Genomic DNA, 24,549 nt, shown 5'->3' on the forward strand with positions numbered 1-24,549 from the left:
GTGAAGGTTTTTTCATGTTTTCTGCTTATGTAGGCAGCCATTTTAATTTAAAAAATGATTAATTCTGTATTTAATCAGTGCAAAGGAAAATTCAGCTTGGGGACAAGGAATGTCTCACAGTGCTGCACAGGATTAACTGCACTAAATGACTTCCCAGGGTGGAGGACTGTGGGACAGTCCTTATGCCTCTGAGCATCAGTGATTTCAGTGATCCCAAAGGTCTCCTTTCCAAGAAGGAATAAGAACATAAAGGATCAATCAAGGGGAAGATGCAAAGATAATTGTCTTTGAACCACCAGAAACCAACAACATCACTACCAGCAAAACAGATTGGGCTCTGGGAAATGCAAGATCATGGCTTGTGAGCTCCAATGCTTTCTTGGAGCCTAATTCAGACTGAACATAGAGATCCCAGTGGAAAACCGATGGTTTATCTGGCTGGGGTGAACAGATAAGGACCAGCAAGCTTAGTTGCTGGATGGTAGGGCTGGGTTGGGCTTTAACGCTTAAGCCTTCGCAGAAGCAAATCTGTCATATAGCACTTACAAACTGGGTTTTAAAATAAGAAAACGGATACTTGAGGGTAATAAAAAAAACTAAAGGTAAATACAACTGTGTCCTCAAAAAGATTGGGAGTCAGTGATACTAGATATATGCTAGACAGACATTACTTGCTTATCTGAAGGCACTGGAGAGGAAAGAATCCTGTTCAAGAGCTGGGTGGATATACGCCTGCAATGAGGTCCCATGGGATGGGCGTCAGAGTTGATGCAAAGAGTCTTGCTACACCGGGATTTGGAGGTTACTTCGGAGTAGTTTTTAAATAATGAAGAGTAAATAGCAAATATTAAATATTATATATTAAATAGCAACAAAGAGGCACGGCATTCATTACACATTATGCTAGAAATGAAGTTAAAAGTGCGCATATTCTATTTGTTTTAATTACCGTAAGACAAAATTAAGCTCAAATATACCAAGAATCCCTGGAGGGTATTGTTTTGCAGAAAGGAAATTTTCAGAAAGTTTTAAAATAACAAGAACAGAAATAAAGTTTGGACAAAGCTCTTTCTCCTACAAGGTCCCCTTCATTTTCAATGCGAGTGATGCTCTCTCTTATCCTGGCAGCTGTCTAAAAGCAAAACACTAACCATGAAATTAAAAAAATCAAAACCTCCAAATAACGTTTATACACACACATAAAGCAGCTAAAATACCATTTTCTTTCTAAATGAAATATATGCCAACTACTTTTCTACGCTGGACTAGTGCCATAATTTCAGGTACATCACTTTACACTGGTTTGGGATCTCACCTTTCATTGAACCAAGTTGCACTTCTGGCCATAATTTCTGCTAAATTCTGCACCTAATGTTTCCTAGGGGAAGGTTTTAAGTAGTTTTTCATTTGATGCTGCCCTGAAATTCTCTCAGTTGCTCTTCAGAACTCCATTCGATGGGATGGAGGAGGAAATGTGGATGCCTGAGCCACCCAAGAGCCCAGACCCCCCCAGGGCTGTAGTGCCTCCAGCCTGACAGAGGATAGTTAAGCAACAGTTTGCAAGTAGCCACAGACAAACAACGACCTGCTTGTGCCTAAGCCTGCTGAGGTATAGTCGAAAAAGATGGCTATTTCCCTTTACAGCCTGGTTAAAAGTGATATCCAGCAACAAGAGATATCAATCAGTAAATACTGAATCAAGACAAAATTTATATTTTTCTAATGATAGCTATATCTTGGAAATTCACACAAATCTTTTACACTTGCTGGCACTTAGGCCCATAGATTTATAATTAAATGATACAGCCAAATGCACAAACTTTTGCAGTCTACCTAACTCCCAAAAATACACTTATTTTTTTTTCTTAGTTCTACTCTATTTTTCTTTTTTCTGCCCTTGAGTCCAGCCCTGGATTTATCCCCCAAGCAGAACTGCTGTTTGCTCAGCAGGATGAGCTGAAACAAGAGGACTTTGGAGAGATTTTTAGTTATGCAGGGAAGAATTAAAAAAACAAAGAAAGGAAAATATCCCAATTCTCTCCGTTACATTATTGGTTATATAACCAATCTCTCTGGTTATATTTATGCTCCTATAAACAGAGAATTGCCCTGAAAGAGCGGCTTAAAAAAAAGACAAATGGAATTAGGACGTGGCAACCATTGGCGCTTGGGTGGCAGTGGGCACAGGGGTGGCAGGGCTCAGCACGGCGATGAGGACATCTGGTCGTAGTCAGGACACTTGAGCAGAGCCGGGTAGTTACTGTTCATCTGCAGGGACGCCTCGCTGGAGATATCCGAAGGGCTGCGGCCCCGCGCCCATGCGTCTGGGTGCAAGAACTGCCCAGAGTAGTCAGAGCAGTTGCTCAGACGGGGACGGTAGAAGCCGGGGTGAGGTCGGTAGATGTCCTCAGCCGTGTATCGTTTCATGAACAGGTAAACGGACATCACCCCGGCGCTCTGCAGGGGAGAGAGACACGGCCTGATGTGCACTCTGCTAAGGGCTGCCTTCACCATCAATAAATCAGAACAAACAAAGAAACTGCTTTTTTTTTGCTCTGCTGACGATGCACAAGGTCTCCTGAGGACCATCACTTCATTGCCCCGTGCCTTGGATCCGTGTAGTAAATTGCACGGCACTACTACGTCTCCTCCTCCTCTGCATTTCATGCTCAGCATCAAATCATGATCAAATTCCCCATCGGTGCCCCAGGCTTGGGGTCTGTCCCCACTGTATTTGTCTCCCCACATACTACACATTATGCATCTGCCCCCATAGTGTACCCTTAAACCCCAGACCTCTTTTTGGTCACAGCCTCAATGCCCCTCCCGAGATCAGGACACACTCATTTCAGGGATGTGAGAGCTGCTGGGTACCTCCGTGAGAAGGAATGAGATGGCAGAGAAGGCAAACGACCATCCGTATTTGTAATTGAAGAACGTTTCTGAGTCCTTGGTCCTGTTCAGCATCTCATCGTTAATGTTGGATATGTAGAGGACCAGCCCCACCACCAGGGACAGACCTGGGGAGACACCAAGGAGAACGATAGTGGGAAACAGCTCAGGGATGAAGCTGCTGAAGAATCACCTTCCTTTAAAACCTGACTTACGGGTGAAAGTGCAAAATTGCAGAAGTTTGCTTGAGAGAACTGGGGAAAGAGGCTGCCTCCCTGCTGACCTAACCCAGGGCACTCCTCTCATTTCACCCAAACTGTTACCTGCTCAAGCAAGTCCCTGTGCACTGGGTAGGAGCTGGCTTCAAAGCTCGGTTGTCACAGCTATTTGTTTAATACTAGCACAACACCATGAATAAAACATTCACTTGTCTCATATAGAAACATCTCGGCTGAGCCCTTTGAAGTTTCAGGTTTCTTCTGCAACCGGCGTGCCACGAGAGGTGTCCTCTCCCCCAGTTGCTGCTCCTGCATCACCGCACCATTGCCACAAATGAATCTTGCACCGGATGATTTTCCATCTTGCAAAGCCTGAGCAGGCTGTGGAGCTGAGCTGAGAGTCCTGGGTGAGGATTCCAACAAGAAGCCACCACAGTGGTTTAGGAGAGTACCAGCAGCTACACAAGCAGATGTGCCCCATGCTCAAAGACTTTCAAGAGAAAACCTGGCTAGCACAACTCACCTGACAGGATGAAGAATATCCCCGAGACGAAGGCAAGGATGGTCCTGTGAGGCCGAATGTGGCCGATGTTGCTCAGGATGAAGCCAATGAACATGAAGAAGAGGCTGACCAGAGGGAAGGGGGTGGCAGAGCGGATCATCTCTGGCGGGAGAGGAGCAGAGGAAAGCAAGAACAGGTCAGTCCTCCTCACACAGCACAAGAAATAGGTTTGGCTGGATGGGATGGCTCCAGGCCTCCTGCTCTTTGACCATCTTGTGTCCCTGTGCTGCTCCCCACCCGTAGCAGGAGTTCCCCTCTTTTCTAACGAGATGAGTGAAGAGGTGACTCTGGTTGTGGAAATATTTGCTAATGTTTGCATTTCTGACAGTTTCTATGTGGAGTGTTACATAGGAAAAAACATTGGAACCTGCATTTGTCTGTAGCTTTGCTGCAAAACTTTGCTGAACACTTTTATTTATTAAACCAGAAATGACTGCAGAATTCGTTGTGAGAGCTGTGACCCTCCATCCTTAACTCATGTCACTATTTAAACTGTAAAATTGAGTGCTAGAGAATAAATACAGCTGCAAATTACCGACAGGAGACAATAAAGCCAAACACTTCCATAAACATCAGCACAGGAAATCATATGGCTTAGAGCCTCTGTGAGCATCCTGACATTGGAAAGGGATGTTCCCTAAAGCTTAGGAGAACACTGGGTAATTCACAGAGTAAAAAATATAGTTGCATCCTTCCATGGTAGCACTGTCAAAGAACTAGGAACTTCTTTGGCAAGGACACAAAGAGGATTTCTTGGAGGGACCTGTAATGACTGTTTGGTGCTTTGCAGGACGCAAAGGGTAAAACCCCACCAAATCACTTACTCAGAACGTTGACTGTGGATTCAGACGTCAGCTGGATGTTCATAGGCATGACATATTCGATAGTGAAACACCGGCCATGCTCTTCCCCTGCAGCAAACAGAGACTGAGTCACACCTGCAACTTGTTTGTTTATTTTTCGTGGGGGACAGAGTGGCTTTAAAATTAATTTCATTGCAATGCATATAAACAATCTTGCTTTTTAGTGCTGCTTCCATCTTGGTGTCAGTGTTTGGAGCTGACGAAAGACATCTCTTAACTTCCATCACCCTTGTGCAAAAGATTCCCTTGTATATAAAAACATGAAACTTGAATTCAGAGGGTTTAAGGTTACCCCACGGACAGTATCAGAGCTCCTCACTTCTCAGACTTTTTCAAGCAATGGTCGAAACTTTGTGACACTTCAGACCGGTCACTTTGAGATTCCTGTTCCCTTGGGTTTTGTTCAACTCCATCCCTGCAGCCAAGTTGCTTCATCAAACTTGGCATGGGTGGAAGGGACGGTCCAGCTGACCTGAATCTGAATTTTGCAGGGACAAAAAGGAAAGTTATGAGCTGCTGCCTAAGGCGCTGTGGCTGCGGCACTGGGTCGGAGCGGGACGGGGGGCAGCGGGGTCTGGCATGGCAGCAGCGAACTCACACCGAGCCTATGTGCAAAGGCACATTTATCCATCTGACAAGGAAAGATGATGGTGTTATTGAAGTTGTGCCTAAGTTTGGAAGCAAATATGGGCACAGCTTCTAAAAAATCCTATTTTCTCTGGCTTTCTCCCCATAGTACAACACTGACATAGAGCAAACATCACCTTTCAGGGGACGGTTTTGGGAGGGAGACCGTACCTGCCAGAAAGCAGACCCTCCAGAGCCCCGAGTGCAGCGACAGTTTGATTTCTGCCGTCTGGTTTTGGGGCTGGACGATGCCCTCCTCCAGGTAGAGCCAGTAGTCGGTGCTGACAGAGATGCCCAGGAGACCGAGGCCGCAGACGGCAAACACGCTGCTGAGCAGGGTCAGCGCCTTCCTGCTGCAGGCGCTCATTCCCAAAAGCATGGGAGGCCGAGGCGGCGGTGGGGATGGCTGCAAGGAGAAAGGATGCAACCATCAGCATAAAGCCACTTTTGGGGGGATGGGTGTGTCAAAGCTTTGCCCTCTGCCCTTAACTGCTGATTTAGGTCAAGCTGAAATAAGCCATTAAAACAATCACAGCGTGCCCTGACAGATGGAGCGTTTGAACCAAATCCCACCTGACTGCTGCCCCGCACTGGTCCATGGCTTGTGGATGCGCTGAATGCCGAGCGCCAGGAAGGGAGCAACTCACCAGCTCCCCTTTTATTGGCTGCAGGTGAATTCTTGCTGCTCCAGCCAAACCTGGCATTCATCTCCCCAAGGATGTAGTGAACTGCAGCATCTGCAATTCTCAGAGGCTTATCTCAGGGCAGCAGCACGAGCTCTATCTCCTCAGCACAGGACCCTGTTCAGGCTCACAGACACCACATTAGCAGATCAACAAATATACTTTTAGCTGCTGGACCAAAACCCACTCCCAAACAGCTCTGATCACCACTCCGCTCCCCACAATATTGCTATTTTTCCTCTTCCAGTGTAGATTTACCCATTGGAGTATTGAGATTCTCATTTTGCAAAAACCGTGCTACATTTATCCACACTGAATGACATCAAACGCCTCAAAGCAGAGCAGTAGGACACAATAGCGTGCCTTTTTTTTGCTTTTTATCATGCTTGCTGGATCAGAGCTGACAAACGCCGGTGTCAGCTGAACACAGAGACCGAACTGGTCCAAATTCAGCTTGTGCTTCAGGGGCGGGCAGGCAAAGAGCATCGGAGAGCTGAAGTCAGGCCCTGGGATAACCTTATCTTTGCCTCCTTAGGAGGAGGCAAAAATACTTCCCTTGTCCCCCATGATGCTAATGGATGGAGTCTCTTATTTTATTTTTGCTGATTTGTGGAATTCAGCAGTTCTCACAGTGCCCTGCAGACTGATAAAATGTCACCAAAAATCAGAGTTCCTGGTGCAGCAGAGAAAAAGTGCAATTAATATGGGGGAAAAACAAAAGCCGCAGAAATGAAAGATTAAAGGAATAAGAGCAAGAAGGAAAAGACACGCGTAAGAGACAGGCTTCTGCAGAGTGGGAAAGAGGTAGATAGGGCTATTGACTGCTTTTATAAAGGCACTATGAATCACACATAAGTGCCATGTCACGGATATTTTCCAAGGCATATTTTCCTGTTGTTCAGCACTGCAAACAATAAGGAAAAAAAAGATATAAATCCAGCTAGAAAAGAAAAGCTACCGAATTTAACTCGGTAGCAGCAGGATACATCTTCCTTGGGCTCCCTTTAAAATTATACAAGGTTTGTTCACACTGCATGAGGTTTCAAGTGACAACAAACGGGAGAGGGCTGGAGGCAGATCACAGCGTTCCCCACTGCGTCCCACTGCCTGGGAAGGAGGGCAGAGTTCTCCTAAAAGCACATTTCATTCGAAGCACTTATTCCCAGTATAATGATGGATAAACAACAGAGCTGAGGCACGTATGTCATATGTCTCCCTGGGTATCAGCTTTTGAAGCTATGCAGGAATAGCTCCACCACGCCTGCGCTCACAGCCGGTGTCTGCTACCGCGGCATGCGTTGGTGAACGGGCGTTTTGGAAGAGAGGTCTTGTTGCTGTTATCACCGCAGCAAAGGTGGTGGGATTTAGTGATTAAATCAGAAGACGCGGCTCCTGCCTGGCTGGGAGATGATTGCTTGCTGTTCTGACACGTCCGAGTGGGTGAGCAGATGGGAGGAGGGCTTTATCTCTTGCACCTCTGATGTAAATATATTAATATTTGCTTACAGTGACTCTCAGAGATGCTGAGAGTCCACATAGCTTGCACTTTTACAAGCAAAAGCCTCCAAAGATAACGTTCTGCCATGGTTCCCTCATGATTAATACAGGCAGATGATGCTGATGGTTATTTCTTACTGCTGAACTGCCTGTGAGCTGAGCTCTCTTGGGCAGCTCTGTGCTCTTGCAGAGCCCATCCCTGGCACATCTATAGCACAAATGCACAGCACCGAGCTCCCCGACAGCCTGGTCCTGGGCTGATCAATCAGCCAGATTCAGACAAAACTGGAGTAAGGGAAACTTGTAGTTAGGATGGAGTCCAAATAACTGCATTTACCAAATGGATGTGACACCCAAGGCCTGTGTGCACCTCTGGCTCGCTGCTCAGGGCAACAATAAGAAAAAAAAGCAGGCGATGCTGCTGGAAGAGTTGCAGATTTTTGAGCGACAGGGAGAAGGAGGAGAGAGACCATATTATTGCATCCTACCCTGAGTCCAAAGCTGACAAGAACATGTCAGTAGGAAGCAGATGTACTTGCACCCTCGAGCACTGCGATGGCTCTGACAATTCTCTCCCATATGAAATTAAGGATTTGGCTCTTCCTACGTTCACACTGAGCTGTTTCCCAGAAGGTACCGACCTACAGGGAGGGGAGTGCTGTCACTTATAGGCAGCCCGAGCAAATGCTCCAGCTCACACCACTACAAGCTTTCCACCCTTGGCTTTGCTAACGAGCCTCAGTTTTAGTGTTCTTATTTAATATTGCCCTCAGCTCAAGAAAAGCAGGATGTGTTCTCAGGAGGAACACCTCCCTGCTAGGAGCATGAGGTGTTGAGATGTGCAGAGGAGAAGCTCAGATGTTTTTTCCTGAGGAATTAGGAGGCAGCAGCAAAAGAAGGGCTGGTAGCTATGGGCTAGAGAAACACATCCTGCAAAGGTAGACCTGCACCTTGATAGTCTGTGAACAACCTTACTATCCAGGCCAGAGACCAGCACACAGCTGTAGATGGTAGAACACCACTTTACTCCTCCACTGGATGAAAATATGCCTTTTCCCAACACTTTATAGATCCCATTTGATCCAGCAATATAACCAGGCCAAGCACAGATCCCCTGGTTCATCCCTTCTGCTCCCTAAAATCAGAGTCATATTTTCTAGTTGCTGCGTCAAAATGAACAGTGTTTACTACAGGACGTCCCATCCCTCTTAGCATTTTGGTGCCAAAATGGTAAAAGGAGCTGGAATCTATTCCTGGCTCATGTATCACCAGCGGAAGTCCTCCCTGCACATTTTTTTGTTAAAAAGGAGCCAAAAATCAAAGTAGGGAATGTGTGAAAGTCCAGACAAAGCCACTCAGAGGGAAATAACTAGGTATTTTCAGTGATTTGTTGTCCATCAACAGCAGCCACTGGAAAATACAGCCATTAGGCATCATTTATATTAGCCATTGGAGCCGTGCTAGGACCAAAGAGAGGGGTCGGGCGTCAGAGTCATGCCTCTCAATTGCCTCATTTCTTTTCTCTCTCACACTTCAATTTCCATGTAATCATGGATGCATTAGAGAGTGATCCCTATTACTGCCTTGCTGGCACGTAAAATTGAGCGTGATGTGGTGGGGACAGGAGGCAGGGATGGTGCAGAGCAGCCGCTTGAAACAAACCTTCCCCCAAGTCCAGCACGTGGAGAATTAGCCGGGCTCCCAAGAGAAAGAGTTTTCAAGGACACAAACAAGAGCTGGCTTGATGTTCAACACGAATTTAGTCCTCAGTGACCTTTACCAACCGTGTTATGCTTCCTACAGCGGAAAAGGTGATGCTATTTGGTTTCCAACAGGAGCTGTATTTTCAGTTAAATGAATATAGCCCCAAAGATTTCCAAGAAATAGGACCTTAGAACTGCTTCTGCTCCTTCAATCACACTGTGCCTTCTGGTAGGAGTCCAGGGAATAATGAAGGCAGTCTGAAATGTAATCTGCAGTCCTCATCGTGAATTTCTTTTTGTCTTGGAGCAATAGCTTTTGGTGGGAATTGCACATGGCCCTCACCGGGACTGACTCGTTCAGAAAAAGAAGTTAGTATTGGCGTTGTTCCTAACACACTTTACCCAGATCTAGGAGTGAGCTGAAGTCCCTACCTATTGCTCCACAGTCACAAAAGGAAAATATTTTCCCGGTCCAGATTTTAGAGCCCATCCCTCTGTGACCTAATGCTGAGCACGAGCCACCGCTCTGACCTATGTGAATTAGCTGAGAATAATAAATATATTGCTGGTTAACTGCCCAGACAGGATGGGTCGTATCAATAAATCACTGCTCCGAGTTCAGCGGAAAACAATGCTTCCTGCTGCCCTGAGTAAAGGTAGAAAAAGTAGGGCCAAGCCAGGCCAAGGAGGCAGCTATTGATTTTTATGTGGCTACCGCATCATTTCCAATTTCCTGATATTTGTGAGGAGGGGAAGCACTGCCAAGGTTACAGGACCAGACAAGATGGAAGATTTTGTTTGTGGAGGGGTGCTGGGATCCAGTAGAAGCCTGGCAACCTGTCTCTGTGGTCGCGAAAGCCTGGTCCCTGCTGCAAGCCAAGGGCAGAGGAAAATCAGAGGTTAAGCCGCGGACCTGGAGCAGTGGGAGAGGTTGAGTAGAACATAAAGGAGAGGGGATGAAGCCTGGAGGAAGGGGGTTAGGAAACCCACTGAGTGAGTGATCGATGTACAAAGAATATCAGGGACCTGGGTAAGAGCTGGCAAATGTAGGAGAGTGTGAGCTGTGATGGAGCTAAACTGAAAGGACCAGCTCCCACTAAGCTGCGGCAAGAAAATTGGGCTGGCTAAAAATAAAGGGCCTTCAAGCTGTATGATCTCTTTCTCACAACACAATGCAGGCCATGAACACGGGCAAAAATAAATAGGTCAAGGAGACTGGATCTTTCAGAAGTAAACTTTTCAAAGCCAGCAGTGCCCGAGCAGGCAGGACCATGGTGGAGGGCTGGCCAAGGACTCTGCCACATCATCACCCTGACTCCCTCAGGGCATATTCAGAAAAGCCTAATTTGGTCATTAATAACCACAACGGAGTAGGAAGGTGGTCGCAAAAGGGCATAGCAATTCCTGCTGAGCTTATGGAGCACCCAAGGGCAGCAAGCGATTTGGTCCTCAGTGTCTGCAAGATACATCCTGCATTCAGCTGACTCGAGCTGATGCTCTGTTGGTTTGCAGAGAGGATTTTGCTCCAGTGAGAAGCACACAGTGAGACAACTTTAGCCATAGCTGGGACTATACATCTCAGCAGAGGAGAGGAAGAAGAGGAGATGGTGTGGGCAGTGCCTGTTGCTCCATCTGGGATACAGGAGAAGCAGCTCTTAAAACCTGATCTGGAAAACTGGGTGGTTGGGAAAGATAGTTTTGGTTTTGGGATTACCGTTTGGGAAGCAACAGCCCCTCCTGAAACTTGGAAAAGGTGTACTGCAGGAAGGAGAGAAACACAAGACTGCTCTGCTTCCATATAATAGCTGCAGAAGAGCCAGGATGGCTGCAGAGAAAACTAATGTCTTCTGGGCTGATACAGAGATGGAAATGGCTGAAGGAAACATGGGCTGGAGCTGGTCCGTAGGGTTCCCAGGGCTGGCAGAACCTGCCACCTCGCACTCTCCATGGGAAGACAGAAAAATATAAGGCAACTTCACAAAGCTGCATTAGTGTCGTAAAGAAATGTCAGCTATATTTCTGAGAGAGAAATGATGTATTGGAAAAATTAAGTACCGAAATAAATCTTTTTGATGTTGGAGGAGTTTTAGCCTGATATTAAGAAACAAAACAGCCCGTCTCACAGCAGTTTGAACAAGCAGTAGTAATGATAACTACCAGCAGCCATAAACTTCAAAAGGATCAATAATGGACTTGAAAGCTTCCCCTCGACTGCTAACAGCGGTGCTGCACAGCCCCACACGAAGCACTTCCATTACAGCCAGCTACAAACAGGGGCATCGAATTAATCAAGCGCACTGGGCTCTCAGGCTCTCCAGAGAAGCTTTTTCTATATAAAAAAAGAAAAATAACCCAAGTCTGGTTGTGATTTATTTAAACCTAGATTGAGCCACAGCAATCACAATCCTATTACTCTTCTGTTTGTCATCAGACACAAGGAACGCCTCTAAAATAATTGGAAGGAATGATGTGTGACCTCCACAGGCTGTAACGCTGACAATTGACTAATTTTATGAGTGGGATTACTTTGGATTTTTCTCTTAAACTTGACTTCCATATTTTCCTGAGAAATTCCCCTTTTTCCTAGCACTCCCCACGCTTCACTCCTTGCCCAAGTTATTTTTTTGAGCTTGATCAAAAATCTTTTCATGGAAGTGCAAGAGTGAAGGAAATGCTCTATACACAGCACCATATTCTAATGCTAAACCCACAGCCTTAGCGAACCCTCGAGGCTGATCCATGGCTGCTCTTCCCTCGTCTTCTTCACCACACCTCAGCCTTTTTGCCGGGCACTGCTCAAAACCTGCCCTTTTTGCCCCAGACAGGTTTGCAAGGATGGTTGTTGCTGATTAACTGAGCCCAGCTTCTAACTGAGCCCAGCTCCAGCACCATACAAGGACACCAAGGGATATTCTCAAGGTCAAAAGAGCAGCAACTGATATTTATTTCCCCGGCCCAGCTCTCTAAACAGAGACTTTCCCAAACTGGCTGCCTCCACTATGCCTGTGCGGCTGCACTTGCTGGGGCGATGGCTCTGCTCCAGCTCACACTAATGGCTTTGAACGATGCCAGCACCTTTCAACAAATAAAATCACTGACCAAACGGTCCCCCTGGTCCCAGCTCGCACACTGCTGACCCACATGTGTACAGCTAGTGCTCAATCGCATGGTTTTCTGGATGCACAAATATCCCCCCAAACCTCTTACAGAGCACATCCTGCCCCTGTGTCTCCTTTCTCCTTGGTGTTTAAGGCTCTTACCTCTTTCAACCCCAGTTGAAGCAACGCTTTGGTAAGCAGAAAACCTGTGACGTTAGCTGTAGAGATGGGAAGCTCAGGTTCTGGCCGACTGACTGCAAAGCGAGTGTCACGGTGAGGAGGGTCCTCGGCAGATGCTCCAGCTGCTGGATGGCTCTAGGAGAAGCTGGGAGTGGGATGGCTTCAGCAGTGGGTAGAGGAGAGATCCTGAACTGGAAGAGAGGGCTCAGCCTTAGCTCTTCACCTCCAACCGACTCACACGAGTGAAGCACAAGATCAGGACACAGAGACAGACGAATAGCAGGAACGGCTCCACATCCACACGCCGGCAACTCCTACCCTGTGGTTTTGTAGAAAAGAGTTACTTGAAGTGCGTTTCCCAAAGAGGTCTGAGGCTGCAATATCGCCCGTGCACCCAAGTCCAGCCCTTGGTCTAAACTGTCTGTATACAGACATATCCAAAGCGTAGATCACTAAGGTCTAACTGAGACCTTTGCTTTGCAGAGCCCTTCCCAACACCCTCTCGCCCTCTGCACATCTAAGCTGACATACAATATTCACCTACATGCAGTGTGTCAGAGTGCTCACAGTCAGGGACACGAGTCCAACCGCTGGTTTCAATATCCCACAAGGAGCTACAAAAGCAGAATAAAATGGGGACTATCTAGTGCTGCAAAGCAAACCAGCTGGAGATATTGCTATAATAGCTGCAGAAATCTTGTTGCTGTGTGCTGTGCGGAGCAGTGCTTGCCCATTATCCTGTGTGCTGTATATTACACACTGCATTTTATATCCTAAATACATAAATTCCAGTAACCCAACGATCCAGTGACCCTCTTCTGGCTTTGGTGTAGTGCTTCCCTCCGCTCACCTCGGCTGGCACAGAGGGAGCCTGAGCACACCCGGCAGCAGGGATAAGCAAAGGTAACATAAGCTCACTGTGTATGCAATAGCTGGAGAAGAGCAGCTGGCTCAGCGCTTTGCATCCACTTCTCACCAGGACTAGGGCTGGGCTGGTCTAGTGGAATATTAAATCTTTAATTCTGTTCACTTCCACATGTCACTTAAGATGGCACAAAGTCCTGCAATGGCCAAGCACGTTACAAAGAGGAGAACAGGCCTCTTCCTAGCACGGTGACAGCTTTTCAAGGTCCCCATGTCCTTCCAGCGACAAGGCAGGTCACAGCATGACTGAAGATCTTGGGCACTTTTTTTCTTCTAAGATATTTATGCTGTTTAAAAATGAAGTGGGTATGAACAGAACCCACCAGTGCAGCGTTAGCCCTGCAGGAGCTACATATTATGAATGCCAGCGCATGGAATTTCTCTGGGCTATAAGTTTTCACTGCTAGAGGTCCAGGAACAAGCCCCAGCTAAATCCCAGGCTTCAGATGTGGCTGCTGCTGCCAAGCTGCTCAGCGAAGAGGGGCCAACACCCACGTTTCCTTCTTTTCCCCTTAACGATCAGTGCATGACAGCTTGAGCTAAATTAAGCAGCGCCAAGAGGTAAAAAATAGCATTGAGAGCTAATTAAAACTCTTCCACATCCCCCGCATGGGTGGTGGGGAGAGGCAAGCCCTGCGTACCTGTGCTGAGGAGGCAGGGCTGCCCGTAGCAGCTCTTCCCCCACCACCGCAGCTCTCTCATCAGCGCTGGCAGGGAGGGTTTTTATGAGCACTCTCAGCGCGAGTGCCTCTGAACACCAAAGGCTGCAGACGAGCAGCACGTTGGGCAGGATGCACGCACTGGCCACGGCCGCCAAGACTGCCGTCCCTCGGCATGTTTAATCACAATTGCTAGCGCGAAGCACACTCCTTGTTATACAGGAGACTGCATTCCTTCTTCCTCGCTTCGAAATCAGCTTTGCCACAAACCCTCCGAGTACCAAAATGATGGTATAAGGAAAGCAGAGAAGAGCTGTATCATCCACACCTCAGGCAAACACCTTAATAACCCAAGTGCCATTTGCCTGTTATTACCATTAAACCCAGCTACCCAACGCAACAACCGCTCAATCCAGCATTGCTGAAGCTATTTGGGACACAGCTCCTCCAGTGCCAGTGGTGGCATCTTCATGCACTTCCATCTTCTGACCTGAGCAGCTGCAGAAGTTTGGTCCCCTCTTCACACAGGAAGGGTCTTTGCTTTGTGTAGTTTGTTGGATTTAATAGTCAGGTTACGCGTTCTTAAAGTACAGAACAAGCATTTGTACATCACTGGAGATATTAAACTTCCGCCGGCCCTGAATTTAGCAAAATTCATTGCCACTTCCAGGATTTAACTGTAAACATCCCAGCAGACAGGGTAGGAAAAAATATGCAGGGAATAGAGCAGCCCGAGACCAGGCAAAGGCAACGTGACCCTGTCAGAGAAACACAGCTCAGTACCAAGCCCAGAGTGGCTGCAAGAGGACATTAGCTGCCTGCCCTGCTCAGCACAGGGAAAGTCTGCAGGAACAGGCAGGGGATAGGCTCTTTCTCCAATCTTTCCCTAGGCCAGCATCCATTACCAGGTGACACTTGGTCTGGCTGTGTGCATGTGGTCTTTACCTACACCCCTCTCCTTTTCACACTGTTCCCTTGTGTCAGTGGGTACTCATTCCTGCAACACACACCGAGCAGTCCCTCTTCTGCGACTCATATAATGACCCGATATTTTCTTCTCTGTGCAGTCTGTAAAGTATTTTACAGTAAGAACTTATGTAAAAGAGTTGGCATACATGATGCTGATGCTCTTCTCTTCAGCTGTTCCAGTCTTCCTTCAATCATTGTACAGAAAAGGGCAGTTCTGTCCCAGTTTCGTTCCTGCCCGTAGCTCAGTTTTTCTGTGCTTCAGAAGAGATGTGCTGCTTTCCAATCAGTAACTCCAACATCAGGAGGATTTAACACAACTTTCCGAATGACTCCACGTTCTAGGTTGGGTTTGCCATGTTGCTGCTGGCTGTCTACAGCTTTCAAAGTCTCCCAACAACATCCAAAGAAATGACCGTTTTCTATTAACTATAAACTCAGTGCAGTTCTGAGCATCCACCCAAGAGCCGACACCAGCCACAGCCGCAGAAACTGGGGGAAATCAGACACGAGGTAAGCTGGGAATAGCAAGAAACGAAAGCAGAAGCCCAGCTTGGGTCGGGTATTTTAGCAATGCCAGAGGCAAAGCTTTCTGTTCCTGTGAAAAGCGATGGCATCCACCTTCAGCCAGGTAAAAGGCATGGTGGCAGGACAGGTAGAGCAGCCACCAGCCCCACGACGGCTTCACCCAGACCCTGCTGCAGTCCTGGGAAGGGCTCTCGGATAATGAGCTTTGAGTCAGGCTTTTAGCTGCGAAATGAGCAGGACGTTCACGGTCCATCACTCTGGGAGAGCTGAGGGAGGATGCACCAGGATATCCTGTCCCGCATTGTGCCGCGGGCACCCATATCAGCACCTCTCACCTGGCTCTGGCACAATCAGCAGTGCCTGATTTGAGCATCACTTTGGTCAAGTATTTCCCAAATAGTTAAAATAGTTTTCTTCTGCGATGTATTGCATCTCAGTCCCTGAAATGCTAATCCTTACAAACAGAGAGCTCTGCTTTTGCATGGGACATTCCACCCAGGCAGTGATTTTGTCCTTGGAAAGGGAGAACTATCTGCAACAGTTGGAATGTCTTGTCTAGGCGTGACATTATGGCATCAATCTTTGTTGCTGAATTTTTTATAACCAAACCCATACAGAAACTCTCCTCCCATCTACACCAAACTTTGACTGCTGATAAGGGGCAGATTTCTACCCGCTGTGTTCACAGCTCTGCCGTCCCCACTGTCCTGCCAGCTGGAGAATGCAGAGGGACGCCGATGCCTACCCAGGACCCTGCTGCAATCCATCATCCTCGGGCCACCTCTACCAAGCGTACCCCTCCGTGCCTCTCCGAGCGAGTACAGGTGTTCCCAGCCAGAGCTGCTGCAGCGAAAGAGAGACGTCGATTGTAACAAAGCATTTAATGCCTTTCGAGAAGCCAAGGCCATGGGGCTGCCTACTTGTAGGGCTTTGAGGCTGAGCGAGGTCCTGCCCTGGCAGACCTGAGCCTCTGCTCCCAGCAGATGAGGATGTCACCCAGCAGCACTGGATGGGCACCGAGCGGGATAATTAATTATCCACAAGTTGTCTTGGGTCAGTGGATGCCGTCTGCTGTGCTGCTCAAATCATTCCCCCCTCACTGCAGCCATGAGCACCGCTTTAAAGAGGTTTTTCATTGAGGAGTGAAGATACCTTCCCTTATAATAAAGGAAAAGCTACAAGTCTCATGATCCAAAGGGACCAGACACAACCCCCACTCATGTGTAACAGCCCGTTTTCCGAGCCTAGTGATGCATTAGTGTGGTCTTTCAACAAATCCCATTTTCCCAGAAAATATTTTACCATAAATGTCAAAAGTTTATGGCTACGCAGCAATAAAATCCACGACTTCGATTTCAAATCCTCTTTCTAGAGCACACCTAGAACCCGACCTCTCTTCAATTTCAGTAAGATTAAGAATCCCAGGTAACTTTTGTCCTGGACTCAATCATCCAGTTATTAAAAAAAATGCCACCTTAAATCCAGGGCTTTAAATCTTCTCAGCTGAGTTATGAAAAGCTCCCGGCGCCTGCTCCAGCTGTAGATTTGTGCAGCTCACAGCATGCTGATACCATTGAAGTCCCTGTGGGTTTGTGCTTTATTTCCCTTTCGTATTTTATATTCCCTTCCCTCTCCATAAATGAAGCCGCGAATGCTGCGGTATGGATGCTGCCAGGTGGGGATTCATTCAGCTCAATGAATATATTCAACAGCTAGAATAATACAGCAAGGGATTGGAGAAATAAACACACAGAAGCATTTCTGTCCCTTGGATGCCACGTGGAGCAGCCGCTGGGCGGCCGAAGGGAAGGCATTACGGCAGCAGGACGGGGCTCCTGCGCTTTGGCTTTTTGTGGGGGTCACAATGTGAGAGACTGAAATAGGAGCCCTACAATGCAGCAGCAGATGAGCCTCTGAAGGGAGCCCAAAGACACGGCGCTTGTGAAACCAAAGGGCAGCAGCAACGGAAATGTGGGAACGCCCCTCCAGCAAAGCTGCTCACTTGGGTCACGCCACCAGCACCTGCTGCTACTGCACAAAACAGCTGAAATGCCTCTTTTTAGTGTTCCTGCCTAAGCAAAGCCACTTTCTCCAAGCACATCGCCCTTGTTGCCCTTCCTAAAGGCTCACTTGCACCACACAGGCCACCTACCAGGTCCAGCGAGGCTTCCTCCTCGTTGCCGTCTCCCCAGTGGCGGTTTGGGTGGTGTGAGGGACACAGAAGGGACAGTAGTGCTGCAGGTCAGACCCGTTCTCCGGACACGAGCGAGGAACCTTCCACCGCTTCGTGCCTGGAAGACCCAACCTTAAACGCTGTGAAGAGCGTCACACATCAGGGGCTGATGGGGTTTTAAAAAACACCAAGCAATTAACCAGCAGCTGAACGACGTGTCAGAAACTTGCCCCGCTCGCTGCCGCGGCGGCTGGAATACCACATTTGATGTTTCACCACCATTCACTATGAATAAGTAGCGTGTGGAGAAGTGAAGACAGTTTCCCCGTCCCCATTTGCCTGTTCATATGGTGACACATGATCCAGCTCTCTTTCTCCCACCCTCCCCCTACTTTACTTCACTAAACCAGGTCAGGTTTTTCTCATATAGCCTCTCCCGAATTCACACTCCCTTCTCCAAGGGGTTTACTCCACTGAAAACCATTGGCAGCCCCCGCTTTCCAGCTGATTTTCTATTCCCTGTGAACAACACACTTCTTTTCCTCGGCAAATGTTCAAAAGTCACCAGTGAAGACAGGGATGCTCGCAGCGCCCAAGAGACGGCCTCTGTGTCTCTGATCAGAAGAGACAAAGCCTTGGGTGAAGAACCAGGATATAGCGGCTCTCCATGTGCTGAGATTTCAGAGGGGGATCCAGCAAAACCAAACTCGCATCGCTGGAGGGATAGACAAGAGCCGGTGCAACGGGGCAGGGATCGCCAACAGCTCCAGAACAGCATTCCCCAGGTCCAGCCACCCCGACTGGCTCTCGGAGCATCCCAGGGACAGGGATAAGGATGCATCCCCCAGGTTCAGCCATCCCGACTGGCTCTCGGAGCATCCCAGGGACAGGGATAAGGATGCATTCCCCAGGTTCAGCCATCCTGACAGGCTCTCAGAGCATCCCAGGGACAGGGATAAGGATGCATTCCCCAGGTCCAGCCATCCTGACAGGCTCTCGGAGCATCCCAGGGAAAAGGATATGTTCCCCGGGTCCAGCCACCCCTGCCAGGCACACAGAGCATCCCAGGGACAGGGACAAGGATGTGTTCCCCGGTCCAGCCACCCCTACCAGGCACTCAGTACATCCCAGGCAGTGGGAACAGGGATGTATTTCCCGGGTCCAACCGCCCCAACAGGCTCTCAGCCCACCCTGGGCAGCGGGGACAGGGATGCGTTCCACTGCTCCAGCCACCCCTGCCGGGGTCTCAGAGCATCCCGGGGACAGACACAGGGACAGGGATGCGTTCCCCTGCTCCAGCCACCCCTGCCGGGCTCTCAGAGCATCCCAGGGACAGACACAGGGACAGGGATGCGTTCCCCTGCTCCAGCCACCCCTGCCGGGCTCTCAGAGCATCCCAGGGACAGACACAGGGACAGGGATGCGTTCCCCTGCTCCAGCCACCCCTGCCGGGCTCTCAGAGCATCCCGGGGACAGACACAGGGACAGGGATGCGTTCCCCTGCTCCAGCCACCCCTGCCGGGGTCTCAGAGCATCCCGGGGACAGGGATGCGGCTCCTGCCCACCCCTCCCCAGGGCAGCTCCCCAGGGCACGCCCGGCTCTGACTACAAGTGGAAAACAGAAGATAAAGGCATAGAGTCCCCAACCCCCCTCGGCGCCGCACCCAGGCGGCGCCTCCCAGACACCCCCCTCCCCGCTCAGGCTTTAAACTTTCAGGGTTTTACAGCCATCCGGGGAGAATCCCCGCCCCAAGGCACTCTCAGGGCTGCGTGGCCCCCTCCCCGGGGCCCGGACACGAGAAGGGACCCCAGACCCCCCGCACTCACCGCCCGGGGATGCTCGGGGATGCTCCGCGCCGGGAGAGCCCGGGGAGGAGAGGGCATCACATGGCGCCGGCGGGGACAGCCCACCTCCCCCCCTCCATACCCCTTTCCCTCCCTCCCTCCTTCCTTCTCAGCATCCTCCCTTCTTTCCCCTCCCCTCCCTCCCTCTTTCTCCATCCACCCCTCCTTCTTCCCTCTATCTCCTTTTCCCCCGTTCCTCCCTCCCCTTTCACCCTTTCCTTTTATTTCCCCACTTTCCCTCTATTCTTACACCTCCCAAGCCCCGCCCTCTTTTTCCTCTGGTCCCCTCTTTTCTCTCCATCCCTTCTTTCCCCATTCCTCCCTCCCTTTGACCCTTTCCCTTTATTCCCCCCCCTTTCCCCTCTGTTACCCACTCACCACTTCCCTTTCCTCTGCTCCTCTCCTTTCCTTCTTCCCACTCCTCCCATCCCCAGTCCCTCAGCTGTGGTTGGGGGGCTCCAGACCCCCATTGGGGCAGGGATGGGAGCCAGCATTGCTCCTGCCCCTCTCGGAATCCTCCCTTCCATACCCTCCCCAGCCCTTCTGCACACCCCCCACCTGGAAAAACACAGCAGCTGGGATGGAACCTGGCTGGGACTGCAGTAGTGGGTTGGCTGCACTCTCCAGGACACAACTCCTTTGAGAGCCGGGAAAGGGAAAACTGGCTCCGGCCACCGGTGTCAAACAAATGCACAACTAAGGACACAGCGGGCGATGGGGAGGATTGGAGGGCAGCAAGCCAGGGAGCTGGAGAAAGCCAACTTGGCAGGGCTCGGACCAGGGCAGGGAGAAAGCCAGGTCTAAAGGAGAGAGGGACACAGGGACAGATGCTGTGGGCTCTGGAAGCCACCACCAGACTGAGTGATTCAGCCAAAACACACAGAAAACTAGTGGTAGAGCCAACAACGAGGACATAGCTCCATCAGGGTGTCCAGCAATGGGACGCTTACTTGGATATGCCAGGAAGGACAAGAAGAGGGTCACACACCGTACAGGTGACTCCTGCTACGCGAGCTGCCAGCCTGGGCAGCAGGGCTGAGGGCAGCTCACGGCCATCGTTGCAGCACCTGAAGCTCAGATTTGTACGGCAGTTTCTGCAGCAAGAGCTTGTTCTGTCCAAGGGCTTTGTACATGCCAGGGTCGCTCCTCCAGCCAAGTCCCTGTCCCAGGGCACTGACAGCTGTGCTGCAGGACAGCAGAGTGTCCCAGCAGAAAAACAACAAAAACAATTCATTCATTACGAGTCTACCAAATTCCATCTCTAATAAGTAATGGGGCTCAGTTTCTGCATAGCTTTATCCATGTATTGTTCTTATCGTGACAATACTTCACCGATTCCCAGAGCTCCGGCTAAAATGTGCTGCATCTCTGCCCAAGACACCCTCAGTTACCAAAGCAGGAATGTCTTAAATAGAGTAGTTTAAAATAAAGTGAGATATGAGATGTGGAGGAGGTGTCGGTTGGATGGCTTGTTTGAAGTCAATAGAGCCACATGCTCCGACTTGTTGAGCTCTGTTTTGATTTATAAATCAACAGAAGCCAACGTAGATTTAGAAGTTCTGATTTCTCCAATCAAAATAATACAGTGGATCTCTAAAAACGGTGAAACCCCAGTGAGATCCGGGCTGCTGGAAACCAGTAGGGCCCCAGCTGACAGCCAGAGCGTGCTGGTTACTTGTCTTTGTGCCACCACAGCTCTTCATATGGGTTTTTTTTTTTTGCACAAAATTACAGTGATGCTTAAATTATAGCGAATGCAGTATGTTCTCCTGGGCTCATCTCTCAGCCCAGAGAGGAAGAACTGGTTGGTGTTGCAAAGATGGATCTTTCAGTGCTCCTTGCAGTTGGAGCTCGTGTAACAACACCTCCAAGGTATTTTGTACCTCTCAAACACCTCTTAGTCACATCTGAGGAAGAATTGAAGGCAGCAAATCCATCAGGTGATGGACAGTAAGGAAAGACCAGGGATTTGGTCAGCAGAATGGATTCTACCCTGGAAAAAGGTGGTCAAAGAAACAATGCCCTCCAGGACTCCCACAGCCACCCACCCTCAGGGAGGAGAGGGCTTCCTGGGATGGAGCTAATCAGCAGGGAATTACCACTAAAGTCAAAAGCTACAAGAGGCAGATTAGACCTGGATGTTCCTCATGTTCTGCCAGGGTACACTATTTTAATACAGTAATTGGCTGTTCATCATTTTTCTTTTCTGTATATTGTTAGAAAAACCACAAAACAAAGCAGACCCCCATTATTCTCCAGACAGGCAATCTGCTGCATTAGCTGCTTGAGCACTCTGAAGGATTATTTGAATACACGTGAATAAAAGCTGCAGTGCATACAGGCAGTGACATAATTAACCATTACAGTGTAAGAGGTCCCCAGCAGCCATGCATATAATCAATTAGAAATATACATTTTGGGCTTCAGCTTCTTTTCTGCCCCCTGCCTTTGCTTCTACGCAAACGTACTCAGGCTAAAACACTCAGATGGATTTTCCATTGCTGTTCGTCTCGTACAGCACCTTCTGCCATGGCAAAGCACGTGCACGATGCCAGCACTCACACCAGGAGCCATTCCCACCAGCGTGCCAGGGCCAGGCTGCGAGAGGGCACCAGCGATTCCTCCCAAACCCCCAGAAGAATAGCTAAGCTCTCCTACCTCAGTAGCAGCTATCCATAATTCCTTTTCCGTCACATCTAGCTCCCTGCTAACAGCAAAAGATGGTGAAGATGAAGTTGAAACCTCTTCTCCTAGTCAGGAGCTCAGGGTGGCTGTCCCAGGCAGGACAACTAGCACTGTGCATCTTCTCAGCATCCTCCAAAACCTGAGCCAGAACTTGGCCAGACACTACAACAGCTGTTTGGGTGTTTTTTTCTCTCTTTGCTGTAACACTATCTGGTGCTATCCCAGCATTTCCAGAGCAGTATCACTATTACCTCCCCACTTTTCACTATTTCCTGCTTAGCTCTCTCCTCCTCAAGAGGGAGGATCTTCCACCACAGCCACATGTGGAACAAATGAAGCTGGGTGGGATCTTGCACATCACAGGATGTTACACAGCTGCGTTGGTCTTTGCAGGGCTGGAGCTTGACCCAGCTGGAAGAGCTCTGCCAACACTCATGCTGGTGGAGCAGCCTCTCATACTGCCTTCAAAACCAGAATGGAAGCATGGAGATTCAAGAACAAGTGAGCAGGCAGTATTTAGGATAAAGCCAAGGTCCAATCTTATTAGCGAGCAGGGATTTAAGCTTCGTTAACGGCCCAGACCAGAAGCAACAGTTTACAGCAGCTCCTCCTGGGCTGTCAGCGGTGCCACCGGGTGCTGAGGATCTGTCTCCTTTCAGCTCCAAGTGTTTAATTCCTGCAGGTGACCTCTGCAGGGAACCTTTTCCCTGGTCTTTTCCCTTTCAGAAGAAGCACTCAGGTTGTTATACAATAAAAGGCCTGGTCATGTCAACCTGGGCCATGAACCGATAGGAAATCTCAGGTTTGTCTTCCCTCCCACTCTCTCTAATTTACTCTGCATTGAATTATTGAGACAGCAAATCCGCCCAGCAAAGAGGTTGGGAGGAGCTGCTCCATGGACAGACGCTCCTTGGGACAATGCGTAGCTCCAGTCCAGCATTGGACAACAGGTATAGACTGACTTTAGTTGTATACGAGGCTGTAAGAAACATTTTGAACACAGGAGGGGAACTCTGCACCACCCAGGAACTGTAGCATTTGTGCAAGGAAAAAGGAGAGAGAGAGAGAGCAGGTAGGTGCAACGAACTGGCGATGTGATGCTGAAGCTGCTGTGACTTGTGTGGGAGGTGACAGATGCTCCATGCCAGCTGCCTTGGCGTTTGCTATTTTTTGTCTTCTCGTGGGCAGCACAGCCGGGGGGAGGCTTGGAGAGATGCTGGAACATGGCAGAGATTTGCAGGAGCACCGGCACACTGCTCCGGGGAACCTGCTGCTGCCCCGCTGCCGCCTCCGTGCAGCTTCCAAAGGTTGGGAACCACTTGCTGGAGAGACTTTTGAAGTTTTATTTTTCCATGAGAGGGCGATTGTGGGAGATACATTTCTCACTGAGTGGCAAAATTGCCTTTAGCAACCTGGGTTTAGGATCCTGAGCTGTGGCATCCACACCTCCTGCGCAGGTGGGATGAGACCTTGGGATAGAACCATAGAATCATAGAATAGTTTGGGTCGGAAGGGACTTTAAAGATCATCCAGTCCCAACCCACCTACCATGGGCAGGGACATCCCACTGGCTCAGGCTGCCCAAGGGCCATCCAACCTGGCCTGGAACACCTCCAGGGATGGGGCAGCCACAGCTTCCCTGGGCAACCTGGGCCAGTGTCTCGCCACTCTCATGGGGAAGAAATTCTTCCTAATGGTGTATACTGGTCTGTAAGAAACATTTTGAACAGACAGGGAACTCTGTACCACCCAGGAACCCGGACGGGCTGCTCCAGACAGGTTCTGTTGCATGGCAGTATCAGCACACGCTCGTACCACGTCTGCTCCTTACCCCAGCAATAACATTATTATTTTTTTAGCTTTCAAGCACTGAAAGCAGGAAAAGAGAGAAAACTCATGGCATTGAAGAACGCCAGCCACTCTTCCCTCTCCAGCGAGGATTTTCACATTCCGCTTGCACCATGACTAAATTAAAGGAATTAAGTCCCGTGGGCTGTTGGAGCTGAAGTTCCATTTGCTGTTTCTCCTGCACACCCCTCTGTTTGGAGCCACTGCTTGGGAGGAAGCACAAGGAGAGGTGTAACGTTTTTATCTCGGCACCCACATGCTGTGAAAACTTTAAAAAGAAAGCGCAGAGCCTTTCGCAGCCTCCCCGAGAGGCGCTGACTCACGGAATAACAAAGGCGCACGTGTGAACGGAAGTTATATACTTTAATTAAACTGAAACAGCTTCTGTAATCATGTGGGTCTAAATTGAGATAAAAAATAGAGCTGAGGATGTGCCAGCTGAGGAGTTGTGAGCTCAGCCAGTTGCATCCCATAGCCCTCGCGGGGGTCCAGGCCAGCGGTAACCACTGCCCCAACCCTCACGCATCCCCCACGCTGGAGGGAAGAAGTTTGGAAAGGGCAAGAGGTGCCCATGTCCCACCACTTCACCATGAGAGTG

General features: G+C 49.2%; 1 protein-coding gene across 3 annotated transcripts; it reads right to left on the reverse strand.

Annotated features, from left to right (window-relative positions):
* Nucleotides 1-840: 840 nt before the first annotated feature.
* Nucleotides 841-19,523, reverse strand: CACNG5 (calcium voltage-gated channel auxiliary subunit gamma 5). 3 transcript variants are annotated; one of them, XM_054083622.1, is made up of 7 exons: nucleotides 19,401-19,523; nucleotides 12,306-12,642; nucleotides 5,334-5,568; nucleotides 4,497-4,583; nucleotides 3,634-3,774; nucleotides 2,875-3,020; nucleotides 841-2,457 (listed from the first exon to the last, which is right to left on the reverse strand). In XM_054083622.1, exons 3-7 carry the CDS (start codon nucleotides 5,539-5,541, stop codon nucleotides 2,200-2,202), a joined length of 840 nt encoding a protein of 279 aa, XP_053939597.1. In that variant the 5' UTR covers nucleotides 5,542-5,568; nucleotides 12,306-12,642; nucleotides 19,401-19,523; the 3' UTR covers nucleotides 841-2,199. The 3 variants fall into 3 exon arrangements, with proteins under 3 accessions (XP_053939597.1, XP_053939599.1, XP_053939600.1); XM_054083624.1 differs by having other exon boundaries at nucleotides 12,306-12,514; nucleotides 19,401-19,490; XM_054083625.1 differs by having other exon boundaries at nucleotides 2,275-2,479; nucleotides 2,842-3,020.
* Nucleotides 19,524-24,549: the final 5,026 nt, after the last annotated feature.

The sequence above is a fragment of the Cuculus canorus genome, chromosome 18, assembly GCF_017976375.1.
Source record: "Cuculus canorus isolate bCucCan1 chromosome 18, bCucCan1.pri, whole genome shotgun sequence".
NCBI classification, from domain to species: Eukaryota; Metazoa; Chordata; class Aves; order Cuculiformes; family Cuculidae; genus Cuculus; species Cuculus canorus.